The 24,316-nt window shown below is 35.9% G+C and overlaps 1 protein-coding gene across 51 annotated transcripts in view; it reads left to right on the top strand.

The window, feature by feature from the left end:
- Positions 1-24,316, top strand: part of foxp1b (forkhead box P1b) — a 291,166-nt gene that overhangs the window by 262,643 nt on the left and 4,207 nt on the right. For 26 of the 51 annotated variants that reach the window (XM_073953198.1, XM_073953203.1, XM_068221767.2 and 23 more), the window contains 7 exon segments: positions 2,266-2,349; positions 10,203-10,407; positions 10,986-11,062; positions 12,394-12,495; positions 16,263-16,384; positions 17,938-18,007; positions 18,692-18,855. In XM_073953198.1, the coding sequence (XP_073809299.1) occupies positions 2,266-2,349; positions 10,203-10,407; positions 10,986-11,062; positions 12,394-12,495; positions 16,263-16,384; positions 17,938-18,007; positions 18,692-18,855 (824 nt within the window). 51 annotated transcript variants of the gene reach the window in all.

Raw genomic sequence — 24,316 nt, 5'->3', positions numbered from 1 at the left:
TAATTAGTTGAATACTTCAAACTTGGGCTGAATGAACTGAAAAAAACTGACATTGCAATGTTATGTTTTTCTGCGATATGAATATAATTTCACAAGATGACTTAAATAGCTCAATTTGATGAATTTGTAGAACAGATAGTCTGCATAAAACAAACAAACGGAGAGTCTAACTGTATTCAGGTACAGAAATACAGGTTAATCAAATGTTAATAACCAACACTGCATATATATTCTTCATTGTATAAAAAGTAACTCCTATTAATACAATTCATTTATCATAATTATTCTTTGATTAAAAACTACAAACGCTATATATTCTTATTAGTGGTGGGCCGTTACCAGCGTTAACGTGAGACTTTTATCGGGTGATTAAAAAACTATCGCCGTTAATCTATTGTCAGAGTTGGGTTGGGAGCTGGTTCTGTTCTACACAAGCTATGATGACTTTCACCTTGATATTTTAGTGTGCATGTATATGTTTACTTCAATAATGCCACTAATATATGCTTACTCTATGTCTTAATTCCATTTCTGTTTAGTTCAGTTATGACTTTAGTCGGATTAAGGTGATTAAAAATCACTGTTTCGAGCTTATGTGGGCCTACAGTTTAAAATTCTAGTTTAACTGAATAAACAGTTAGTAAACACATCTTATTGAGCATAATTTATTTTAATCAGTAATTATTATAGTAGAACAGTTTCTCAAGCAGTTTGTGATGCATTTTGGAAACAGGAGATGAGCCCCTGGTCTAATGCGCTACCTGGCTTGAGAAACCTGTTCTCAAAGACTTACTTTTAGTCATTATTTGGTAGCACACATATTCCAAATGCCTTCAGCAGAATTCAAATGAGCCATTTTAATCTAGAATAATTCCTAGATTACAGTGAGATTATTCTAGATTAAAAAAAATTAAACTATGCCCACCTATAATTCTTATACACAAATGGTTTTAATACACTTGAAATTTCACAGTCATAGGCTTTAAAACAAAGCAAACAAGCTAATCTTCACATTCAATATCGTGATAATAATACCATTAACCGTGATAACAGCTTCAGCAATTACAAGACAACAAAAAGATCTGAAATCATCATAAGCCTAGTTACAGTTCACACATTGATCTCTGCTTCTCATGCTGACAATTTGAGGTCAAACCCAGCTCTATTTTTAAATTTGTATTTACATGGTGCACAGGAGGAAAATTTACCCCAGGCTTTAAAAGTGCAGTGATCATTGGTTTTCTTCAAGCTCAACTGTCCACCGCTTGATAGTACAAACATCAGAAAGCCTTTAATGCCTTAAACTGTCATGATGTCTTTAAACGTTTCTTCTCTTCTGGACCAAAGCAGAGAAAAGGAGATTTACAGGCCCACACATATAGATCCAGAAGTAGTAGCAGCTGACGTGAGCACAAATAGACTGTGTTTCCCAAAAGAGATCGTAAAACGAAAGGGATAGTAGAAACCACTGGCCCTTACTTTTTTGTATGAAATGCAGCCTACATCAAGGGTGTGTGGAGATTCTCTAATGTTCATTGTGGATTCATTTTGGATGAAGCCACATTATGACTGAGAGCTAGAGTTTCATTCTCAGTGACTATTAAAACCTTAAGGCCCAGATATACTGTAGAAGAACGAACTAGTGTTTGACATCATTTAGTAGTATACTGCAGCTCAGATATTTCAGCCGTTTACCTCTAAATGTAGAATGCAAAAAAATTGTTGGAACCAATGATGTAGCATTTAGTGCATCGACACTACCTATTTTACCCCTTTTTACAAGATGTCAAATAAGTCTCTAATGGCCCTAGAGTGTGTATATGTGAAGTTTTAGATCAAAATACACAACATACAATGTTTTATAACTCTTCGAATCTGCCGTTTTAGGCTCTAATCCTATTTGTGCCATTTTGGTGACCGTCACTTTAAATTCAACTGAGATTGTGCTCCCAGCCCCATTTTGAAAAAAGGGCAGAGCAGAAATGCCTATGTGTTAGTATAGCAGCAGATTCGAAACGGCTGCTTCTCGCTCAGGGCTGTCTATGCTAATGAGGGAGATATTGTCACTAATGGGCGGGGCTTTTTGCATAATGGGTGATTTTTGCATAATAAGTCTCCTTGAAGGTTGTGTATCAAGTGTAAAGGTCATGTACAGTATGTCATATACATTTATGTCATGTTGTTTTTCCAGGAGAGATTATTTGTTCTGAAAGAAAATGTTGAATGTTGAAAAAAAAATGTTTTTCTTTTTTCTTCTGATTACAGTTAGCAAAAGACAAAGAGCGTCTCCAAGCCATGATGACCCATCTTCATGTGAAGTCTACAGAGCCCAAACCCACCCCACAACCAGTAAGTATCGCTCCTGACATCTTCACTTAGGCCCACACATAATGTGTGCATGCAGATTTCCGTAGTTTTTTAGCCTATTATTGAGTTATTATTGATTTACTTGTGTAAATGTGTGTAAATTTATATTTGTATAGTTTTCATATTATATTCAGTAATATTATTGACTAATATGAAAGTGTTCTTTTGATTTATTTACAACACAGTTTGTAAAGTAATATTTTCTTTCTTTTAGTGGATATAAGAGAGACTTGCTTTGTTTACCAAATAAGTGGATCTAATTGGATTTGCATTGTAAACATTAAATAAAAGTTAAAAAGGTATTAGTTTTTTATTTCATATATTAAGTTTTTAGTTATGATACTCCCAAAAGCATTTCGCATAAATCCAGATTTTTTACAAAATTCTCCACAGAAATTCTCCACAGTTTGGCCATACTTATGTCCCACAATATTGCAAACAAATATTTAGCACACACCAGATGAAAGTATTTTTGAAAATACCACCATATTTTCAGAATTATATATGGCGCTTGATCTGAAATGAGCTTTGACATATTCCAGAGATGTAATACAATTATCATCAAGCAAGCAAAGTATTTATTAGAGATTGGGGCCAAATTAGGAAAGTATTTGAGTCTTTCTATAGTGCATTTCACATTTGTGTTTTGTTTTATGCTTAGATATTCTTATTCCTTTTGATATTCTGAGTTCTATTAATTTGTCATGGATATAAATGTTTCATTTTACGGCCACTGTTGGCCTATTCTATTTATTTTTTTTAAATAAAATTATGAAATGCAACTTCATCTATTTTCCCCCTCCCAATGCAATTTTGACACAATTTTCTGGAAAATACAGTACATTAAATATGCATAAATAATATACCTCCTCTGGTGGAGTATGCATTTGTACATGCTTTTTGTTTTTTTTAAAAATGTTCATTCATTTTTGGCTTTTTTTTTTGTTTAATAAAATTTGACATGGAGCATAAAAAAGTAGTTTTTCAATTAAATAATTAAAAAAATGCAAAGAAAAAAAGAAAAAAGAATACACAGACATTGTTGTAGATCTCGATCATAATAGTTACATGCTTAATGAAAAAATATAAGTGTATTAACTTTTAATTTGGGATTTACTCTCTTCTCCCACTTTCCTACTTTCAATGTTTTAAATTAAAGCAGATCATAATTCATAGAAAACAAGATTTTTAAATGGTGATCGCTCACTCTTCAGTTTGCTGAGCACGCTGATCATTTATTTACTGCTCAGGGGTCCCGTGGTGCTCCGGAGCCCCGAGAGGGTGTCCCGGGACAGCAGGTGACAATAGTTCATTCAGTGGAGCTTTGCTTCTGTCACACGCTGATTGTTTGGATTAGCATTTGTACAGGGGTGTCTGACAAGGCGACACTTGTGTTGGAAAATCAGTCTCAGAAGCTGATAGTGTTGTTAGCCTCCTCTTGGGACTGAGGGCAAGTAAAGACACTTAAAAAAAATAAAAAATAAAAAACACAAAAATTGTGTATGGTGTTCTGTCAGAAACTGTAATTTAAATTTACAATGATTTAAAAAATGTTTAACAATATTATACACCCAAATGGCCATTTTATTAGGTACACCTCACTAGTACAGGGTTGGACCACCTTTTGCCTTCAAAACCGCCTTAATCCTTCGTGGTATAGATTCAACAAGGTACTGGAAATATTCCACAGAGATTTCGATTATATTGACATGATAGCATCACACAGTTGCTGCTGATTTGTCGCCTGCACCTCCATGATGCAAATTGCTGATTTGTCGCCTACACCTCCATGATGCAAATTTACCATTCCACCGTATCCTAAAGGTGCTCTACTGGATTGAGATCTAGTGACTGTGGAGGCCATTTGAGCACAGTGAACTCATTGTCATGTTCAAGAAACCAATCTGAGATGATTCATGTTTTATGACATGGCACTTTTTCCTGCTGGAAGTAGCCATCTGAAAGTGGGTACACTGTGCGAATTGTAGCCTCAGTTTCCTGTTTAGTTGACAGTAGTGGCACACGGTGTGGTCTTCTGCTGCTGTAGCCCATCTGCCTCAAGGTTAGACATGTTGTGTGTTCAGTGACGCTCTTCTGCATACCTCGGTTGTAACGAGTGTTTATTTCAGTTACTGTTGCCTTTCTAACAGCTTTAACCAGTCTGGCCATTCTCCTCTCACCTCTGGCATCTACAAGGCATTTGCGCCCACAGAACAGCCGCTCACTGGATATTTTCTCTTTTTTGGACCATCCTTTGTAAACCCTAGAGATGGTTGTGCGTGAAAGTCCTAGCAGATCAGCAGTTTCTGAAATACTCAGACCAGCCCGTCTGGCACCAAAAACCATGCCATGTTCAAAGTCACTTAATTCACCTTTCTTCCTCTTTCTGTTGCTCGGTTTGAACTGCAGTAGATCGTCTTGACCATGTCTACATGCCTAAATGCATTGAGTTGCTGCCATGTAACTGGCTGATTAGAAATTTGAGTTAACAAGCAGTTGGACAGGTGTACCTAATAAAGTGGCCAGTAAGTATATTTTAAAAATGTGAACTTTAGTATTTTGGCCAACAATATTGTTGCTCTAAAAGTCTTGATACTATTTTGCAAATGTGGTTGGTTTAAATTAGTGCTGTCAAAAGATGAATTCATTAATCACATAAAAACAAAAGCTTGAATGTGTAAAGCAATGTGTGTGTGTGTGTGTGTACTATGCATATTTGTTTTGTATTCAAAGTGTATATAAATACTTACATGTATGTATATATTTGAGAAAATGTTCAATTATTTTTATAAATTAAACATTAATATCTAATACAAATTGTAAATATATTAGTAAATATTTTGGTTTTGTATTTTTTATATATATATATATATATATATATATACACAATATTTATGAAGTGAGTACACATACATCATATAAATACAAACTCTTATTTTGGATACAATTAATCATGATTAATTGTTTAACAGCAATCGTTTGGCTGATTTTGAAATGTGTCTTTAGATTTAGACTGCAATTTTACTTATAAACAAATTGTTTTGTTTTGTTTTTTTTGGGGGGGTTTTTTGCGGTCTTAAACTGCTCATTAGTCTTGCTTCAGTGACATTCATATTTATCAACAGCTCATTTTAAGAGATGTTTTGCCTCAGGCCATGGTTGTTTATGTGTTTGTGCGAGCACGACTTCACCAATGAAGGCGTCACTAAGCATTTTTGTCAGTACTCTTGACCTTTTTATCGTCCATAATTAAATGGCACTTTTTTCTGTTGTTGTTGTTTGTTCAGCTTTTTATAGCAGTTTGTTCTCTGTTTTTCATGGCAGCTCGGCAAGTCAAAGCCAGCATAATTAGATCAGCAATTATCATTTAATTATTTTCATTCTGAAGTCTCATTTTGTGAGCTTTCTGGAGAGCACCCGAATGGTAGGAAAACAAAAGAAGGGCCATTATTCGCCCGCCTGTCCGATCGTAGAGGCTACTTGCTGTTTGTGGGTGAGGAATATGGAGAAAAGAGCTTGCTAATGTGCACTAAGGTTGAATATATCCATACTATATAAAACCTCTGACCTGGTTCAGGCATATAACTGTAGATGTGTTTCAATGTCAAGGAAAAGCTGATACTTGGCACAAATAGGTCTAATATGTTCAGTTTTTAGGATTAACATGAAAACATTGCATTGAATTTTTTATTTAAAATATTTAAAAACAGCGTTAGTTAAATTTATCAACCAATTTGAGCATTTTAGAATTATTATATTATAGTATATTATATTATAATATATAGTTTTTTATTGTAATTTATTTAATTATTTTAAATTATCATTTTAATTGTAATAAATTGTTATTTTTATTATTTTAAATTATTAATTTATTTAGATTTCCATGGGTTCTAATAAACAAGTCTAAGAATTAACATTATTTGAAAACATTTCTTCCTGATTCTGATGCTTGGTTTGAACTGCAGCAGATCATCTTGACCATGTCTACATGCCTTAATGCACAGGTGTCAAACTCAGTTGCAAAAGGGCTGCAGCTCTGCACAGTTTAGTTCCAACCCTAATTAAACACACCTCATCAAACTAATTGAGTCCTTCAGGCTTGTTTGAAACCTACAGGTAAGTGTGTTGGAGCAGGGTTGGAACTAAACTGTGCGGGGCTTCGACCCTCCAAGAATTTAGTTTGACACCCCTGCCTTAATGCATTGAGCTGCAGCAATGTGATTGGCTGATTAGAAATTTGAGTTAACAAGCAGTTCGACAGGTGTACCTAATAAAATGGCTGGTAAGTATATTTAGAAATGTGCCGTTTAGTGTTTTGGCCAACAATATTGTTGCTCTAAAAGCCTTGATATCATTTTGCAAATGTGGTTGGTTTAAGTAAGTGCTGTCAAAAGATTAATCTTGATAAAAGCTTATTTGAATATTTGTTTTTTATACATAGTGTATATAAATACACTCATGTACTGTATTTTATGAGAAAACGTTTACTTATATTTATAAATTAAATATTCATATTTTATACAAATGATAAATAAAAATATATGTAAATATTTAGGTTTTGTGATTTAACATTATATAAAAACATTAGAGAAATAAGCATTTTTTTAAAAATTAAATGTATGTATTAGATGTATTTCAAATAATTTTGAACAATTAAAAAGATAAAAGTTGCAAAACATTTTTATTGTTTCAATATTTGAAAAACACTTTTCATCTTGGACCCATATATAGTTATTGTCAAGTATTTTAATTTATTTAGTTTATTATAGTACTTTATCTGAGAAAAATAATGTTGAAATGAAAAATAGCACATATTTTTAATCCAAATTCTTAGATATATAAAAGCCATATTTAACGTATGACTCAAAAAAATGTCCTAACAAGTATTTTATTTTACAAATAAATCCTATTCACTACTCAATTTTGTATAATCCTTAGAGTGATATACAAAGTAGCCAAAAATGAGAACCTGTAATATATAGTATTCTATAAAACAAAAACAACAAAAAAAGAACAAAAAACTCTTACACATGCATGAAGACAATAGCGTGTCAAGGATGATGCCTCTGTCAGCCTTCACATTTCTTTATTATGTACCTGTCCATCAAGCGGAGCATCTGTATGGTAATGACCGTTAATAGTGTGTGTAGTAATTGCGTGGCCTGCGTGGTATCCGCGTGGCGGGGGGTTAGATGTTAAACACTGTCTGTTGCTTTTCACTCGCCTCGTCGCCGTCTGCACTGTCAGCCGCGCCATTATAGAGCAAAATTAGACATCTGATACCTCCAAAGCAATTGACAGCCTTGACATTTCATTAATTCGCTCACCCAATCTGTAGGCGATTGTGGTGTACGAGACAAAACCAGAGCGTTCGTCGATATATACCACCCTCCCAGCGAAGTCATGTTTAATTTGGTAACAAGGCCTCCTTTGGCAAATTAGCAATTAGAATAATTTGGTGCTGGAAGTATGTATATGTGTCATTAGCTCGTTTTTTTTTTTTTTTTTGCAAATGAATAGCAGGAGCATTGGGTCAGGCTCGCTTTTTCTACTTCAGCTGAAGTGGAAATCTGACACTGACGACTTGACGTGATTGAGACTGAACCTTTACTAACCTGCTGGTTAATTAGTTGAGCTTATAGCCATGATTACTAGCCTCCCCACATCGATAAGGGAGGACGAAAGGATTTCTCTGGAAACTATTTCACCATCTTATGCCAAACCGCCGGGCTGATGAGGGTCATTGAGACGTGGCGTTTAATCATAGTGTCACCCCTGTATAGAGCCACTAATTAGGGTCCTTACAATACAATTTGTCTGAATGATTTCTTGAGGTGGTTTGTTTCATTTGTTTTGATTTTGTAATTCCCACAGTTCTCAGTGTTAATTCTTATTAGATTTTATACTACTGTATGTAATGACTGTCATGTATTACATTCACATATTATTTTCAGTCAATCAGGGATCAGTGCAATAAAATAGTTGTATGATTTGTGGATATAGAGTCTATACATGTAAAGTCTATTAAGTCAAAATTATATGTGAAATTTACGTTTTTGTTAAAATATTACCCAATTGCTGTTTGAGGGATTTTTCCCTCACATTTTGAAACATAACCGTTTTAATAACTGATTTCTAATTATTATAAAAAATTTTTTGCCACAATAACAGTACATAATCATATATTTAATTTAAAATAATATTTAATATAAAATATTAGATATTTCTGAAGGGGACAAATAATATTAACCTCAAAAATGCAGCCAAACTAAAACAATTAAGTGCATTCAACTAGGGATGCTCCAATCAGGATGTTTGGAGCCGAGACCAAGTACTGATTCCTCTTCATGATGATCATCCAATACAGAGTACTGATTCTAATACTTCAAGCGTTATACAACTTTAGCATTGCATAAAGTACATTTTCCCTTAAAGTGTGATACTTGAGTAGAGATCTCTACTTTCCTAAGAGACTAAATGAAGGACATTTTGCATATAATCCCTTAAACACGTCTCTTGACATGTCATGGTCAGAAGTAGCTTTACAGAAAATAAAGATAAGACAGATAAAAAAATTAGTAAGAAAAAATGACTAACTATAGAATTGGCAAACATTGCAAATTATGGAAGAAGAATTCAACTTGTCTCAATGAAGAATAAGTTTGAAGTGCATATTTGATGCACAAGAAGTTAAAATGGATCTTCTTTTGCTTGTAAACCTGTAAACGAACACTTGTCATCGGCAGGATTAGCGAGTATTGATCAAGTCATAAGATGTGATTATCGGCTGATACCAATCTCCGGCTGGTAGTTCGGAGCATGCATTCAACTGTACTGTGTAATTCTGAATACTTATAATTAATCATTGATTTATTTACTTCTATCTTTATTACATGATTCTTTTTTTTGTTTTGTTTTTTGTTTTTTTGGTATTATATATTTTTTCACATCATTTCATGACTGAAATATATCTGGATGTATTTATTTAAAATGTTGAAAAACAACCTTTTTACAAGTTAAATAGAATTATTATATTACATTTTAATTATATTTTATTATTTTATAATATATCATATTATAGTTTTATATTATATTATGTTAAATTATGTTATAATTGTTATGTGTATTTTTGCAATTTCATGTCTGAAATAAATCTGAATGTTTTTATTATTGTTATTATTAGTGTTATTATTATTATTATTATTATTATTTCCTTCTTTTTGTACCTTCCGTTATATGTTTCACAAATCTTCTTCAAATATAACCACAAATACAGAACTGTACATAGCAAAAGAGTTAGTTTGCCTTATAGCCACAATTACTAGCCTGCCCACATCAATAAGGGAGGACGAACGCATTTGTCTGGAAACTATTTCACCATCTTATGCCAAACCATCGTGCTGATGAGGGTCATTGAGATGTGGCATTTAAATCGCAGTATCACCCCTGTAAGTAGCCACTAATTAGGGCCCTTACAATACAATTTGAGGCTGTAATTAGTGCAGATTGACCTCTCTCTGTCTGCGGCTTATTAGGAGCCTCTTAGGGCTCGCAGAGAGAAACTCATTCCATCAGCCAGCAAGATCCCAACGCAAAGAGAGCGAGCAAGGCATTCTGGGTGCTCGCCAGCAGACCAAACAAACCAAGCGGCCGGTGGGATGTGCGCTATTTACTCGCAGAATGATGGACGGAACGCGATAGCACAGTGTTTACAAATATTTACTAACCAACATGCCACCAGTGCTCCTCAGAGCGGCAGAGATTGATTGGATGGTGTGGGAACAATTAGCATCCACAGGAATACGCTGATGACTAACAATGCTTTTCTTTTTCAGTTGAACCTGGTTTCCAATGTCACTCTGTCCAAGACGGCTCCAGCAGCCTCGCCGCCCCTCAGTTTACCCCAGACGCCCACCACCCCGACGGCCCCTCTCACGCCACTGTCCCAAACCCACTCGGTCATCACCCCGACCAGCCTGCACAGCGTTGGCCCCATACGCAGACGCTACTCAGACAAGTACAACATGCCCATTTCTCCAGGTACAGTAAGGAGATAAGATGGTTATTAAGTCAAGCTCACAAAAATATAGCCAATTCTATAGTCACACAAAATATAATGAATATTATTTATAAAAGTCAAAAGGATAATATTTATTTTGCCATTGTAACATTATTTTATTTTATGGGAGTTTTTCCAAATTTACATTAAAGGGATAGTGAAATGAAAAATAATCACCTCATCATTTATACCTTTATTAGTTTCTTCTATTGAACACAAAGGAGATATTTTGAAGAATGTTGGTTGCCAATGACTTCCATAGCAGGAAAAACAAAATACTGTGGAAGTCAAGCTACCAGCATTCTTCGAAATATCTTCTTTTTTGTTCAAAGGTTTTGAACAAATGAAGGCGAGGTTTTTTTTTCTGGTGAACTATCCCTTTAAAGTAAAATGTTTTAATGTGACTTTATTGCAAAGTATTTTCTTTATTATGTTACTTTTATCTATTATTTGATTAATTCATTTATGACTACAATTCAATTGTTCTCTGTGTTGATTAGATTAGATTCTCATTAGATTCAGCTCTTAGTAGTTGTGTCCGCTCTTTTTTTGTCTACAGATATTGTTCAGAACAAAGAGTTCTACATGAATGCTGAAGTACGACCTCCCTTCACGTATGCTTCGTTAATACGACAGGTAAAAGCCTCAACAATTCAGTGCAGCTGCGACTTTTAAACCACTGTCATTGCAGACAGTACATTTCAGATGCAATTGAACAGCAGAGCACAAGATTAGTCATCTGCAAATTAGCATGTGAAAATGTAAAATATACAAGTTCCATAAACACCTCAGATTTAGTCAATGTCTTATTTAAATGTCTAATGGCTGCAGGTATAAAAACCAGTGTTGTTTACTTCTACAGCTTGACATTAAAAACCTGCAACTAGAAGGAAGGAGCTGAAACTGAAAAGTATAGGGGATGAGGAGTGTCACTTAAAATTTTATTTGTAATTCTCTTTAGCCGCCGTACAGTACAAAGGCTAAAGATTGGCTAGTGACACCCCAGTCAGCTTACTGGACCACTTAACTGTTTGATTCAGTGTGTTTTCTTAACAGAAAGATTCCCAAACCATGACACCAAGGTAAAAGTGTATATTTAGTGAGATATACTGTCACTTCCAATCTACTTAGTGAAAAAAGCCAGAAAAAGCGTCATATTTGTGTATTCATTGTATGAGAATGAGATATTTCAGATTTTTCACCCCCTCCCCAAAAAAGAAAACTGTCATCCTTTACTCGACATTTATTTGTATATTTTGTATTCACCTCAAAGGGAAAGTCATTCAGTAACTGTACTGTATGTGGCAAACAGACCAATATTTAAATCATTATTTTCATATAATCTTGCCTAATAAAAAAACTGTCTAATTTATTCCAGCACATTTCCGAGCCCCAAACCCCCATCATCACAGCCGTTAAATTTCAGATGCAATTGAACAGCAGAGCTCAAGATTAGCCATCTGCAAATGAGCGTGAGAGCACTTGCTGTTCAAAAAAGCCCATATATAACAATTGCTTTTGATTAAGTATTACAGCCAATGTGATTATTACGGAATTCATTTCACACAACAGTAGGAACGAGGCTTTTTTTGAGATGCCCAGTCAATTATCAGGCCTGAACCGGTAATCTGTGATCACACGGGCATTAATCTGGGCCTGCAATAATTGCCGCTTTATAATCTGCCTCTATAAAATAGTGTGTTTTTTTTTTTTTTTCTCCTCTTCTTGTTCTGGTCGTTTAGCGGAAAAGGATGTACTCAAATTGGCACATTTGCATAAGGAAGCGTTCAGTAAACAAAGTAGCTCCCATTTGAGAACGGAAAAGCGTGGAGCTGTTTTACATGCAGCCTCTGATCAACTTTAACATGACATTACTATGTGCATCTCACTTTGTTTTTGCTCCAGGTTTGAACGGAAACGAAACAGCTTTTTTGCTTATCAGCATTTGTGTGTGTGTGTTTTTCCAGGCAATACTAGAGTCGCCAGAAAAACAGCTAACACTAAACGAGATATACAACTGGTTCACGCGAATGTTTGCATATTTCAGACGCAACGCAGCAACGTGGAAGGTGAGCTCACGATTATGGTTTTATATGTATATTTGTAATTATTTTCAATGAAGTTTGAATTGACTGAATAAAAGGCACTGAATGAAGCAGAAATAATATAGATAGTTTATATGTAAGTTTTTAATTATTTAAAATATAATAATGGCTCATTTCCACTGACTGGTACAGTATGGTACGGTATGGGTCGGTACGGGTCACCTTTATCAGGCTTGCGTTTCCACTGCCAAAGGGGTACTAATAGTATAACAGAAAGTTTCAGCGACGTCATTCTCACTTCTCACAAAACAGATGCACACATATATACACATAAATACTTGTATATAAATGTTCATTACTAACCTTGAACATGATTATATAAAAAATAAATAAATAAAAGCAACATATATGAGCGCACAGACCCTTACAGTCTCAGATATGTTATCAATTACAGAAAAAATACACACAGCATACATTTAGTTCAAAAACAACATATCACCTCTACAGTCAGTGCAACCTCTCATCTGTATCTTTAATCTTCACCAGCACATGTAACCTCTGTTAGAAAGTCATTCTGAATTCATAAGTCCAAAAAGTGATGCCAATAGTTAAACATGGCAGTTTGTTCATGGTTTAGGTTGCTGAAAGAGTCATTTGCTCTTTTTTTTAGCTTCTTTGTTTTATTGAAGAAGCACTTTAATAATCAAGCACATGTTATCATCATGAACTCAAAATTTTCGTTATTTTAAAAATAGACGCGCTGCGAGCTTTCTGGAGAAAGTGAAACCACTCGCACTTTTAGACGGCCTCGTAAAACAAAAACAGGATGAGGCAGATTTTGTTCTTACAGTCTTTGTGGTTGTTCATCAAGACAACAACAAGGTTTGTTTGAGGTCGGGATGACCAAGGCTTGTTATTATATGTATATAGTATTAAGATGTAATGTCTTGGCTGTGTATTTAAAAAGGGCGCTTCCTTTGTTTCCATTTTCCTGGCTTGTGTATGCGCTAGTAACATTTCTCTGTAAACCAATAGTTCCATCTCCATCTAGCTCCGCCTTTTGGTACCTTTTTGTTGTGCCAGGTACCCTTTGCAAAGGGTACCTAAAAAGTGGTACGGTATGGTTTGCTTTTTGGTATATTTGACAGTGGAAACGGCCATAAAAGTGTGCCGAACGGTACTGTATTGTACCACTCAGTGGAAAAGGGCCATTAAATTATGTATAATCACTTATTCTTATATATTTAAGTATGCTAATGCATTCCAACAAAAATATTTAACATTATTTTACCCATGTTTTATCTCAAATGTTATTTATATTACTTATATTCATATTATTATAAGTTAATTTGATATATATTATAAATCTTATTTTTAAACTTGGCAAATAAATAGTTATAAATTAACAATGCAACCATATTTTTGACATTTCCCATATGAAACACTTTATACAGTCCGATGTTTTTCCTTCCAAACTGAAATTACCAACTTTTTTATCTTCACTCAACAGTTATGTTGCTTATATAATTTATTTTTTTTTTTTAATATGAACTTGGATACATTTAAAATGCAAAGCAGAATCATTTTACTAGCATTCTCAGACTTTCAGACGCCATATTATATTTTAGTATTTCAAACAAACTATTATACTGACAAACATTTTCTTTTCTCAGATATTAATATTTCACAATGTAATGAGCGCTTCAAAAAAGTCAATTATTCCAAACACCAGCAGCACCTCAGAGATGCCAACAGACATCATGCAGTAGTTTATACCATTTTGCCCAATGACTTTTAGTCAACAAGTTTAAATGACCCAGAGAAAGTATGCATTCCACCCCAAATATGATTTATTTCACTTAATGATGCTTGGAAGTTTCTGGAAGAGACCCCCTCTTCATTTCAATTTATTTTGAAAGTGTTTTTTCAGTTTTCTCTGGATGAATTTCAACAGCTTTAAGGGGAAATCTGGTCATTTGAGTAGGATGTTTTCCCCTGGCAGAGTTTGTTGAGCATTGGCATTTAACTCAAGCGTTTTCAGTTTCCGTTTTTGAAGTGAGGCAGAAAATGATGAACTATCTGTGACTTTTGCCAGAGCCGAATGATAAAGCACTAGAGTGACAACACCCACACAGGCCTCCATCAATCAGAGAGCGTGTTATTTACTAAATATCACCCGCATGTTGTACAAATGGCCTGATGAAAGGGTCATTTGTAAAAACGCAACAAGCAGAGCGTGTTAGAATTACGTCTTTTCCTCTCATTGTTCAGCTACAGTGCGAAAGTCATAACTGCTAAAGAGTCGTGTTTATCACACTATTTGTGCCGTCAGGAATTTTCTTGATAGTTCAAGGTGCTGATGCAACTGGCTCTAGATCAGCTTTCTATAGGGAGTGTTTTGGAAAACAGCTGCAGTGTAAATGTTCGGCAAAAATTGGGAAATATAATAATAAATGTTCTAAAGTATTTAGAAATATTATACAATATATTAAAGGGCACTTGATATTTAGTGGTGAGATCTAACATTAAGAGTAAGTAAATTTATCTTGTATTAAGGATGTCTTTTTCATCATTTACTCACTTCAAAATCGGTATTATTTGTGACCCGTGACGAAAAAAACAGTATTAAGTTGCATAGGACTGTTTCGGGTAATAGCCAAAAATGCACTGTATGGATTCAAATGTTAGATTTCCCTTTAATGCCAAAAATCATTGGATTGTTAATCAAAGATCATCTTTCATCAAGATTTTTTTATTTTGCTACTGTAAACAAATCTTAAATAAATTTTGCATAGCTAAGAACACAACTTAAACAACTTTAAAGGTTAGGGGCGATTTTATCATCATTTAGACTCCAAATTTACAAAGAATGCAGTATCTTTGGCAATAATGGTTCTATCCTACACTGTAAGAAATGTTGGGTTCCACACAATTGATTTCTGTTGGGGCAACATGAAGGAACTAAGTTAACTTATTAGTTGTTACAAATTTAAGTGGATTGAACATAAAGTTGTCCTGATAAAATCTCAAGAACTGTGTAGTTTCAGCTTATTTGAAATAAGTTTGAACAAGTAAAAAAAAAAATATTTGTAACAAAGCATACATCAAATTAATTCAGCTTTCAGATGATGTGTAAATCCCAATTTCAAAATAATGCACACTTAAAACTGCTTTTGTGGTCCAAGGTCACATTTTGGTCTGTGATGGTGATACAAAACAGGAGATATTATTAAGAATCTGTTTTTTAACAGGTTCTAATATTCCTTTGTTCATGTACAGCTACTCATTCTGGCCGTTAACACCCCCACAATCACCAATAATCCCAATCTCAATGAAACGTATAACTTTTTATTAAAAATGAGTAATTAATTACTTTCCTTACAGTAAGATTTGTTTAAAAGTTCTCCATTTATTTACTGCTGATGATACTGACCTGACCTATACATTTTTTATTAAATTATTATTATTGTATTATTAAATGTGATAAATTATAATAATTTTTACATAGGGTAAGTGAAAATCTTTTCCAACTGGGATATTTGAAAAGAAAATCCTTGTATAAGTCAAAAATAGCATTCATAATGGTTTTAAAAATGTCTTAGTCTTACATTTAACTTGGTGAAATCGGCAGAAACCCTGCTTATAATATGTCTACAAGAAAACATACCCATAATTAAATCTTTATCCTCTAATAATCTTGCCTGCAATGCAAAGTACTGAATTGTGTGAGTTATTCCAGCGCATTTCCTTTTGCACTCATAGCCCTTTTCTTTCTCTCACACCAACTGCAGAACGCAGTGCGGCATAACCTTAGTCTTCACAAGTGTTTTGTGCGGGTAGAGAACGTTAAAGGGGCGGTTTGGACCGTTGACGAGCTAGAGTTCCAAAAGAGAAGGCCGCAAAAGATCAGCGGGTAGGTTTTCCAGCGCACCAACCCAGTGTCTCGTGGTGTTGATGGATGGGCTCCATGTCATTGTCTTCTGTGCTGTGCCGCCCATTGACCCCCTGCTAGCTTAGCGTGCGTCTTTGTGCCCGTATGTGAGTTATGTGCTAGCTGTGTGCACCGTAACCCCCAGTCGCTTGTGCTTATCTATTCATTCATTTCATATCTTCTTCTCTATCACTGTCGGTCTGTCTTGCTACATCCCCATCTGGCTGCTTGCTGCCCCTCTTTCCCTTCCCAGGGTGCTGTGCGCACCAATCTGTCCCTGCATAAATGCTTTGTAAGAGTTGAGGATGACTTTGGGTCCTTTTGGACCGTAGACGACGAAGAGTTTAAACGCGGCCGTCACATACAGCGAGGGCGACCCAGGAAACATGTGGCTGACGAAAACTGCGACCAGCTGCTTGTACAGTAAGCTCCGCCCTCTGCCCCGCCCCTTCCTGCATGCTCCGCCTCTGTGTGCTTGCTCATCCCGCTTTTGTCTTATGTGATATTCATTATGAATGTGTATTGATTTGATGCTGAATAACACATATAAGCTCTGTTCCAAGTTACGCTCTGCGTATGCTGCTTCCTTCAAGTGTGCAGGCAGAAGTAAAAATCCCATTCATTTTGATTTTAGGGGAATTGATTTTTAATGGTAACTTATAAACTTTTAAAGACAGATCTCTGGTGAGCTATGAGGCTGTTAATCAGTGATGTGCTTTTGTCGAAGATGTCAGTCTGCATTAAAATATAACAGTTTATCAGTGGAATTCCTGGTTAATTGTTACATTTTGTAACACATTTCATTAAAAGAGTACTAATACATGGTTTTCAAATACTTTATCGGTTTAAATATGTTAGTTTGCATAAAATTTCACCTCATATCTGCTTATAGCTCCTTAACAAAGACGTTTACCATCAATATTCAGTATCATATAGTCTTTGAGCTTGTCAATAAACAAAAATGCCTTGTTTCAGTTTTGGACTACAGAATATTTTTGTCCAATTGTTTAGTTAACGTGTCAAACAAACAAGCACTGCTGACCATTAACAATTTCATTTAACCATAATTGTTTGTTTGCTGTTAACAGAAGAGCTCCGATTGGTCAATATCACTCCATAAAAGTTTTTTTTTTAATCTATTTTTACATCACGACACTTAATATTTGAATCCCTGCAACACCGCATGTCAAACAGAGTAAGCCAAAAAATCAGCCAAAGAAAGCTAGAATCAGACTAATACTGTGTAGTTTGAACACGGCATTAGATATCCTGGAATATCTTGGAACAGCCTTCGCTTTTGAAGTTGGCAGCCAGTCTTGGGACAGAGCTCTATTGTTAAAGAGCTTTTGATAGTTTATTGCTGTCTATTGATTTTGCGATTGAGTTTCATTGGAAATCAGATTGTCCTCTAAATACTGACTTCAGTGTAAAATCAATCTGTTCAGTAGAGCGGAGACAGCATGACTCGTTCCACTACTGAACTAAATCTGTATGTGTGTGTTTGTGTGTGTGTGTGTATATTTTTGTTTCCACAGTAGTCCAGCTCTGGTAAAGAACATCCATACCACTTTGGGATACGGTCCCGCTCTTTCTGCAGCTTTCCAGGTAGGATTACAATCTTGCACCATCCAGTCTTCATCCATATTATTTATATAGGTGTATAGTTTGGTTTATTTATCTATTCAGTGGCTCCCCTTACTCAATCATTGACTGCACAAGTATGTACTCATTTTGTGAACTGTTGATAAAGGAAAGCAGTAAAACATGCCAGAAAATAGAGCAAAGGCATAATTTTTTTGTGAAATATGAGGAAGACATATTGAAACATGGCTTTGGAAAATAATTTTATGAAACCCATATAATTATGTGTTCATTATGTTTTTCACATTAATCCTGACTAAATTCTGTATTTCCATTTAACGCCACATGAGCTTTACATGTTCAACCACATGTTAAAACCACGTGTGAAATATGTAGAGCTCATGTGAAATGCAGTTTTGGGGCCATTTCCTTTAAAAAATCCATCTGAGCCCATATTTCTGCTTTGGTTCATATGTGAGCCACGAAAACTTTCTAAAACCATATTTCACATGTGATTGTAACATGATTTGTGAAACTCGTATGGTTTGTCTTTAATGTTTTGACTCCTAAATAGAACCCAAGTGGCTTTAAAACCTAAAAAAATGTCTAAAAATGCTTATATTATTTATTTTGGACGAGCTCAAGTATCTGAAGACCACTGAATGGTCCTGATGTTTTGTTGGTTCATCTCCTCCATTCTTCTTTTAGGCTTCAATGGCAGAGAACATACCTCTATACACTACCGCTTCCATCGGAAGCCCCACTCTTAACTCGCTTGCCAGCGTCATCCGAGAGGAAATGAATGGGGCCATGGACCACGGGAACAGCAACGGTAGTGACAGCAGCCCTGGACGCTCGCCTCTGCCAGCTATGTGAGTGGCTCACGTCCCACCTTCGTAATGTGTGTGTGACTGAGATAAGGGCGCGAGGGACAGGGAGATGTTCAGGAATCATTAGGCTCCGGCACGCGCTTGTACGGCTTAGGTGGTGGACATTTTTCACCAGGTCACTAGGAGTTGAAAACAGCAGTAGGGTTCAATATACATTACAGTAGATGTTTAGCCAAGCGTGAAATTATATAGAAAACTGCAGTTTATGTAGGAAGTAGGACTTGCGAATGCAGTCTTAGAAAGGAAACCCCACCTTTGGCAGGTTTATACGCAGGGGGAGCTCGTAAAGAAAATAGTGTCTCTCCGTGTTATTTCGAGGAGAAGTTTATAAACTGGCTTTTATTACGGGTCAATAGTGTGTGGTGTACTACGGCGAGTTCCTCCCTAATTATTGCCTCCATTTTGTTTAAATATTTACGAAAGCGGTGAATAGAAGATGACAGAACTGGCCTCCTTTTTTCCACCCAGACAGGACTCGCAGCACGTCCGAAATCTCTCCGAGCCGTCGACAGTTAAACAGCAAAGGGAGGGAGGGGTGGGGGGTCGTAATTAGCCTCGGCGAAACCGCTCCAAGATTTCCATGTAGCTGAGCTGCGGTCGGGCTTGGAAACCACAGCTCCCCATACACTTGTTGTATGGGAGGGACCGCCGTGTTGTTTGAAGCTTAAAATAATACTGTGCAGACAACATGGTTTCCAGATGTTGGAGGACAGAACGCTGATTTGTTGCTCAGCGCGATTTATTGCACTTTCTGTAAAATATCAGCAAATCGTTTTTTTTGGAGTGAAAAAAAGGCGGCGTAATGAACTGGTGAAGATGTGGGTGAGAGAAACGCTAATGGCAGGTAACATAGCTGCAGGCCTGCCCCATCCGCAGGATACAGAGAGACAGGATGGGTGTGCTTGCTCTCAGGCGCTCTGCCTCTCACCTCTCCAGGCATTTGCCAACTTAACACACTCAAAAGCAAAGATGTTGCCCAAACACAAGCTGTACAAAGTGTGAGAATGTACGAGCATGCATAAAACATGACCGTAAAAAGCATTGAGGTTTACTAAGTTATCCACATTTATGGATCATCTTATCAAGGGCATCGCATTTCATTTTTCGGTTAAAAAAACTTTTTCTCCAGTAAAACTTTTTATGAATTAGACAAGAAAAACTTGTCAAACCTGCTCGAGGAATAAGCTTATTAATTTTCAAATTACCAATGCAACTGAAACATTAATTTATTCATTCATTCATTTTCTTTTCTGCTTAGTCTCTTCATTAATCTGGGGTCGCCACTGCGGAATGAACCGTCAACTTATCCAGCCCATGTTTTAGACAGCGAATGCCCTGCAACTAAAACATCATATTGAATTTCCCAAACTTGTGCAAAGTTTGAAACTGAACCACCTCTTTTTACCTTATTCGCAGTGTACGAGCGAGTGCAGCGATTTGAATGTTTTTGGCTGGAGGCTTCCGGTCTCATTCACTTCCATTCATTTTAAGACTTTAAAAACAGCTTGTTTTGCTGTGTGATGTTGCGAACTGATATTTTCTTGTTATATTATTCTACTTTGTCTGTCTGTAGAGCAAGTAGTTTCACCGTTTTCTGCCGTTTATTATTCCTAGTCATTTCTCCCATAGGCGAACGAATCGGAAGTTCTAAAACAATCGCAAAAACGAGCGCACTTTCGCATTAAAGAATGAGGTCAATAAAAAAAACGAAGAAAATGCATACACTGATTTACATAATTGGTGCTTACGTTATCAAGGGCACAGTATCATGGGAATATTGTGTATTTTAGAACTACAAGTACCATTTGTGAAATAAATAGACCACTGTCTGTTCTTCCAACGATTTCTAGTACTGTACCAACTATTTCTTTTCAAGTTAATTCTTCTAGTTCTGTGTGTAGTCTTACAGCTTATTTAGTTTGAGCAGACTAAAATAGCATGTATTGCAACTTGGGTTCAGTTGGATTTACCGGAACAGTGAGCTGATTTACTTGTTAAAACTTAGCAGGCCAATTGCCTTGTAAAGACCAAAATAAATACTACAGTAAATTTAATGATCAAATCATCCAGCCAGCAATAGCACACGTGCACATACTAACATAACCAGCAGAGAAATCACCACCGAATCAACAACTGCATATAGTCTTAACCTTTGTAGATCAGAACTCAACCAAACCACAGACTCTGTTCCTTAGCTCAATGCTGACCTCCCCAAAAAAATGCAGACGGAACAGAAACAATTCTAAAACCAGTCATAACAGTCATAACTAACAGGTCTCCCTCATATTATTCTTGTACATAAACACATAAAGCAACACCGCATTTCAATGTTTACTGAAGCAAAGCATTCTGGCAACAAGAAAATAATTTGACAAAATGGTACTCATACAAATCAGTTCATTTTAAGCTAGTTCGTTTTTAGTGTGAAATCTTGAGTGTGACAATAGTACAGAATACAAGCTATATTACAGGTACAGATAGTTCATTATGTCAACTAAAAACTATAAGTACATTGTTTAGGCTGCTAATTTAATAATAAAAACATGAGAAACATGTTATATTGTTTATTACTTAATTAAGGTATTTGACATGATACCCTTAAAACAAATGATACATTATGATAGAAAATCTACATCAATGTAACATCAATATATTTGAAAAAATGGCGATGTATAAATATTTCTTGGCCAGACATTTCTTTTGACCACTACTGTAATTGTGTGCAAAAGCTCAAATGTTCTGGTTTCATTTTATGAGCTATTTTGAACTGTTTAATTAAACGTCATCTATTAAAATGATTACATACAGTAGTGTCGTCATCTATATAATTATATCCATCTAGGTAAACCTGTCCTTTCATTATGAGGTAAACACACAATCACATCATCATAATAGAACCAATATATATGAGCCTTATTTTGAATCTTATATTTCCAAAGCCTAATTAATAAGTTCTGCTAAATAGATGTCCTCCTCGCGTCTGCTGCACCTGTTTGTATTGTTCCAGATGCCTAAAATCAGACGCTTCACTGTTAATTACAATGAAGGCGAAAGCAGAGTGCAGCTCAGTTGCATATTAATAACAATTTCATGTTTGCCCTCCAGCTAGAGATTGAGAACCGCAGGCCATGGGATACGCGGAGACGCTTTGATCTAAAACCGATAGAATAGCTGGGGTTTTCTTATTATTCCCGTACAAATATGATAACTCATTAGCATGGCTGCTTTCTTAACGGAGCTGAAGATATCGTGGCTAATTACATTCGCCAAACATGTCTTAGCGAAAACCTATAGTTTGCCATGTGAGACTAATTATCTTAAAGTCTCTGCCACAGCCGCTTCTAATGTTTATCCTTTTATTCGTCCGGCTTCCTTTTTTCGGTCTTCATCCCCGGTACAGGCAGCGCTCGCTCCGTTCCCGCAGTGTTTCTGTAATGAGAAATTTGGCAGATCTCATCTCTGTGGACAATCCTTTGCCCAGACTGTGGGCTGGGGTTCATGTTTTGCCTTGTTTACAACTGACAGCGTTATTATTCTTGTAAGGGCTCTGTTTCTTATCACAGCCGTTTGTGTTGGGCCCGGTCGTCAGCGCCTCCCCCCTCCGCCTCTCTTTTTCTTCCCCTTATTGACACTTTGGTTAGAAGTTGCATTAATTTTGAGTGTATTTAAAGCGTGCGCCGCGCTGTCTGGTCACCGTGTTTTTTTGGCGTGCTTGAAGTTGATTAATGACGGAACCTTGCGCGGGGTCGTCCTCCAGAGACCCGCCTCACAGGTTGTGCATGTTAACGAGCGGGAAGAGGAGCGCGCGCGCCGCTGATCCGCCGCCGCCACCGGGGATCTGACAGGCCCGTCCGCGCGCTCCCGCCTCCGCGGGCCGCAGTCCATTCTCTCGTCGCCACGTCGCGCGTTGTTAATCTCCCTCATTCATCAATTGAGAGTGAAAAGCCTGTTGTCGAGCCAGCTGTGGAAAGTAAAGGCGGCAGGTAACTTCTCCTGGTGCTGGAGGAGCTGAAAGGGAAGTGCAGTTTATCAGGAGCTGCTGTGACTCTGTTAGTCTTCCGTTATAAACAACTGCTTGTTAAGCTGGTCGTGTTTATATTTAGATGTTTAGCCAGCAGACAGCAGTAATGCACTGATACAATATTCATATGTTGTTTAATTGCCTGTCTACATTTTTGTTTTCTCTATTAGTTTAGAGCAAGGATGCCCAAACTTTTTTCTTATGAAGGGCCAAAAATAAAACTTCATTGAGGATTGTGGAGCAAACATAATTATTTCAAGCTGTATTACAAGTTGCCATGGATAATTTCCTTATTTATTTCAAAATAGATATAGAATATTACTTAATATTAACTAATGCATTACATATATTTTACATTTTATAATGAACCTAATGAAATGAAAACATAAGAAGTTTAATGCTGAATACACTAGTCAAGCTGCACCAGTCTTTGCCTTGATTTGCTCATTGAGGACTTTTGTATTGTGGTCTATCCAATGAGCAGTGTGTTCTTTTTAAAAATAAAATCAGATTTATTTAAAACATTTAATTGAAAAATTAAATTCAAGTTTGTCCTTTGTAGCTCAAAAATAATACTAAGAAATGAATGGTTGCATTAAATTAGAAAATACTGTATTAAAGATGTTACCATGGGCTAACTTTGGGCATCTCTGGTTTAGAGCTTTTATTAGAGAATGCATTCAAATTGAGCAGTAGCATTCTGTCAGTATTTATTAGGCTACTGTTTGTCAGCATTAGTTAATAAGAATGCAGTTTTTAATTGTTACTTCATATTAGCAGGTCTTCCACATAATAATAACCCACATTAATATCATTGAGATACTATCAGGGTTTTTAATTAGTGTAATGAGTTTTTTTCTGAATATGTCTGCATCATTTTTCTTAAAACATACTTGCTATATTAGTTCAAATATTTTATTATGGTAAATTTGAGTTCTTATCAAATTTATTAGTTGAATAAAATAAAAATGAGAAGTATTTTCTTTTCAACTGGCTAAAAATAATATATTTATAACCAATAATTACCCTGATTTTAACAGGTGTAACTTGGATTTCATTGAGGTGTTAGTAAATGTTTAAATTAACTAAAACAAATCCATGCATTAAGGATTTATACTTCTTATTTTGGTACAATTGCTAGCTGGCAGTTAGGTTTATGTTCCTCTGTATCGAGTTTCTTTGCTGGTGTTTTGTTTTTTTCTGAACGCTACCGTAATTTAGAAGTAGCAAAAACTAGCTCGTTTAGAGGCTGGAACTGGTGGACGTGCAACAACTTTAATCATAAGGTAAACACAAAACAAACTTTCCATCTGGAGCTCCTTCATGAGACTCCACACTTGTAAACACTCGCACACGGCTCTCGGTCCCACCCACATTCATGAGCGCTACAAAGCTGACCAATCACAGAGCTTGTGCTATGCG

This window comes from Danio rerio, chromosome 6 (genome assembly GCF_049306965.1).
Source record: "Danio rerio strain Tuebingen ecotype United States chromosome 6, GRCz12tu, whole genome shotgun sequence".
NCBI lineage: Eukaryota > Metazoa > Chordata > Actinopteri > Cypriniformes > Danionidae > Danio > Danio rerio.
The sequence above is the reverse complement of the archived record's forward strand: the minus strand, read 5'-3'. Positions and strand labels throughout refer to the sequence as shown.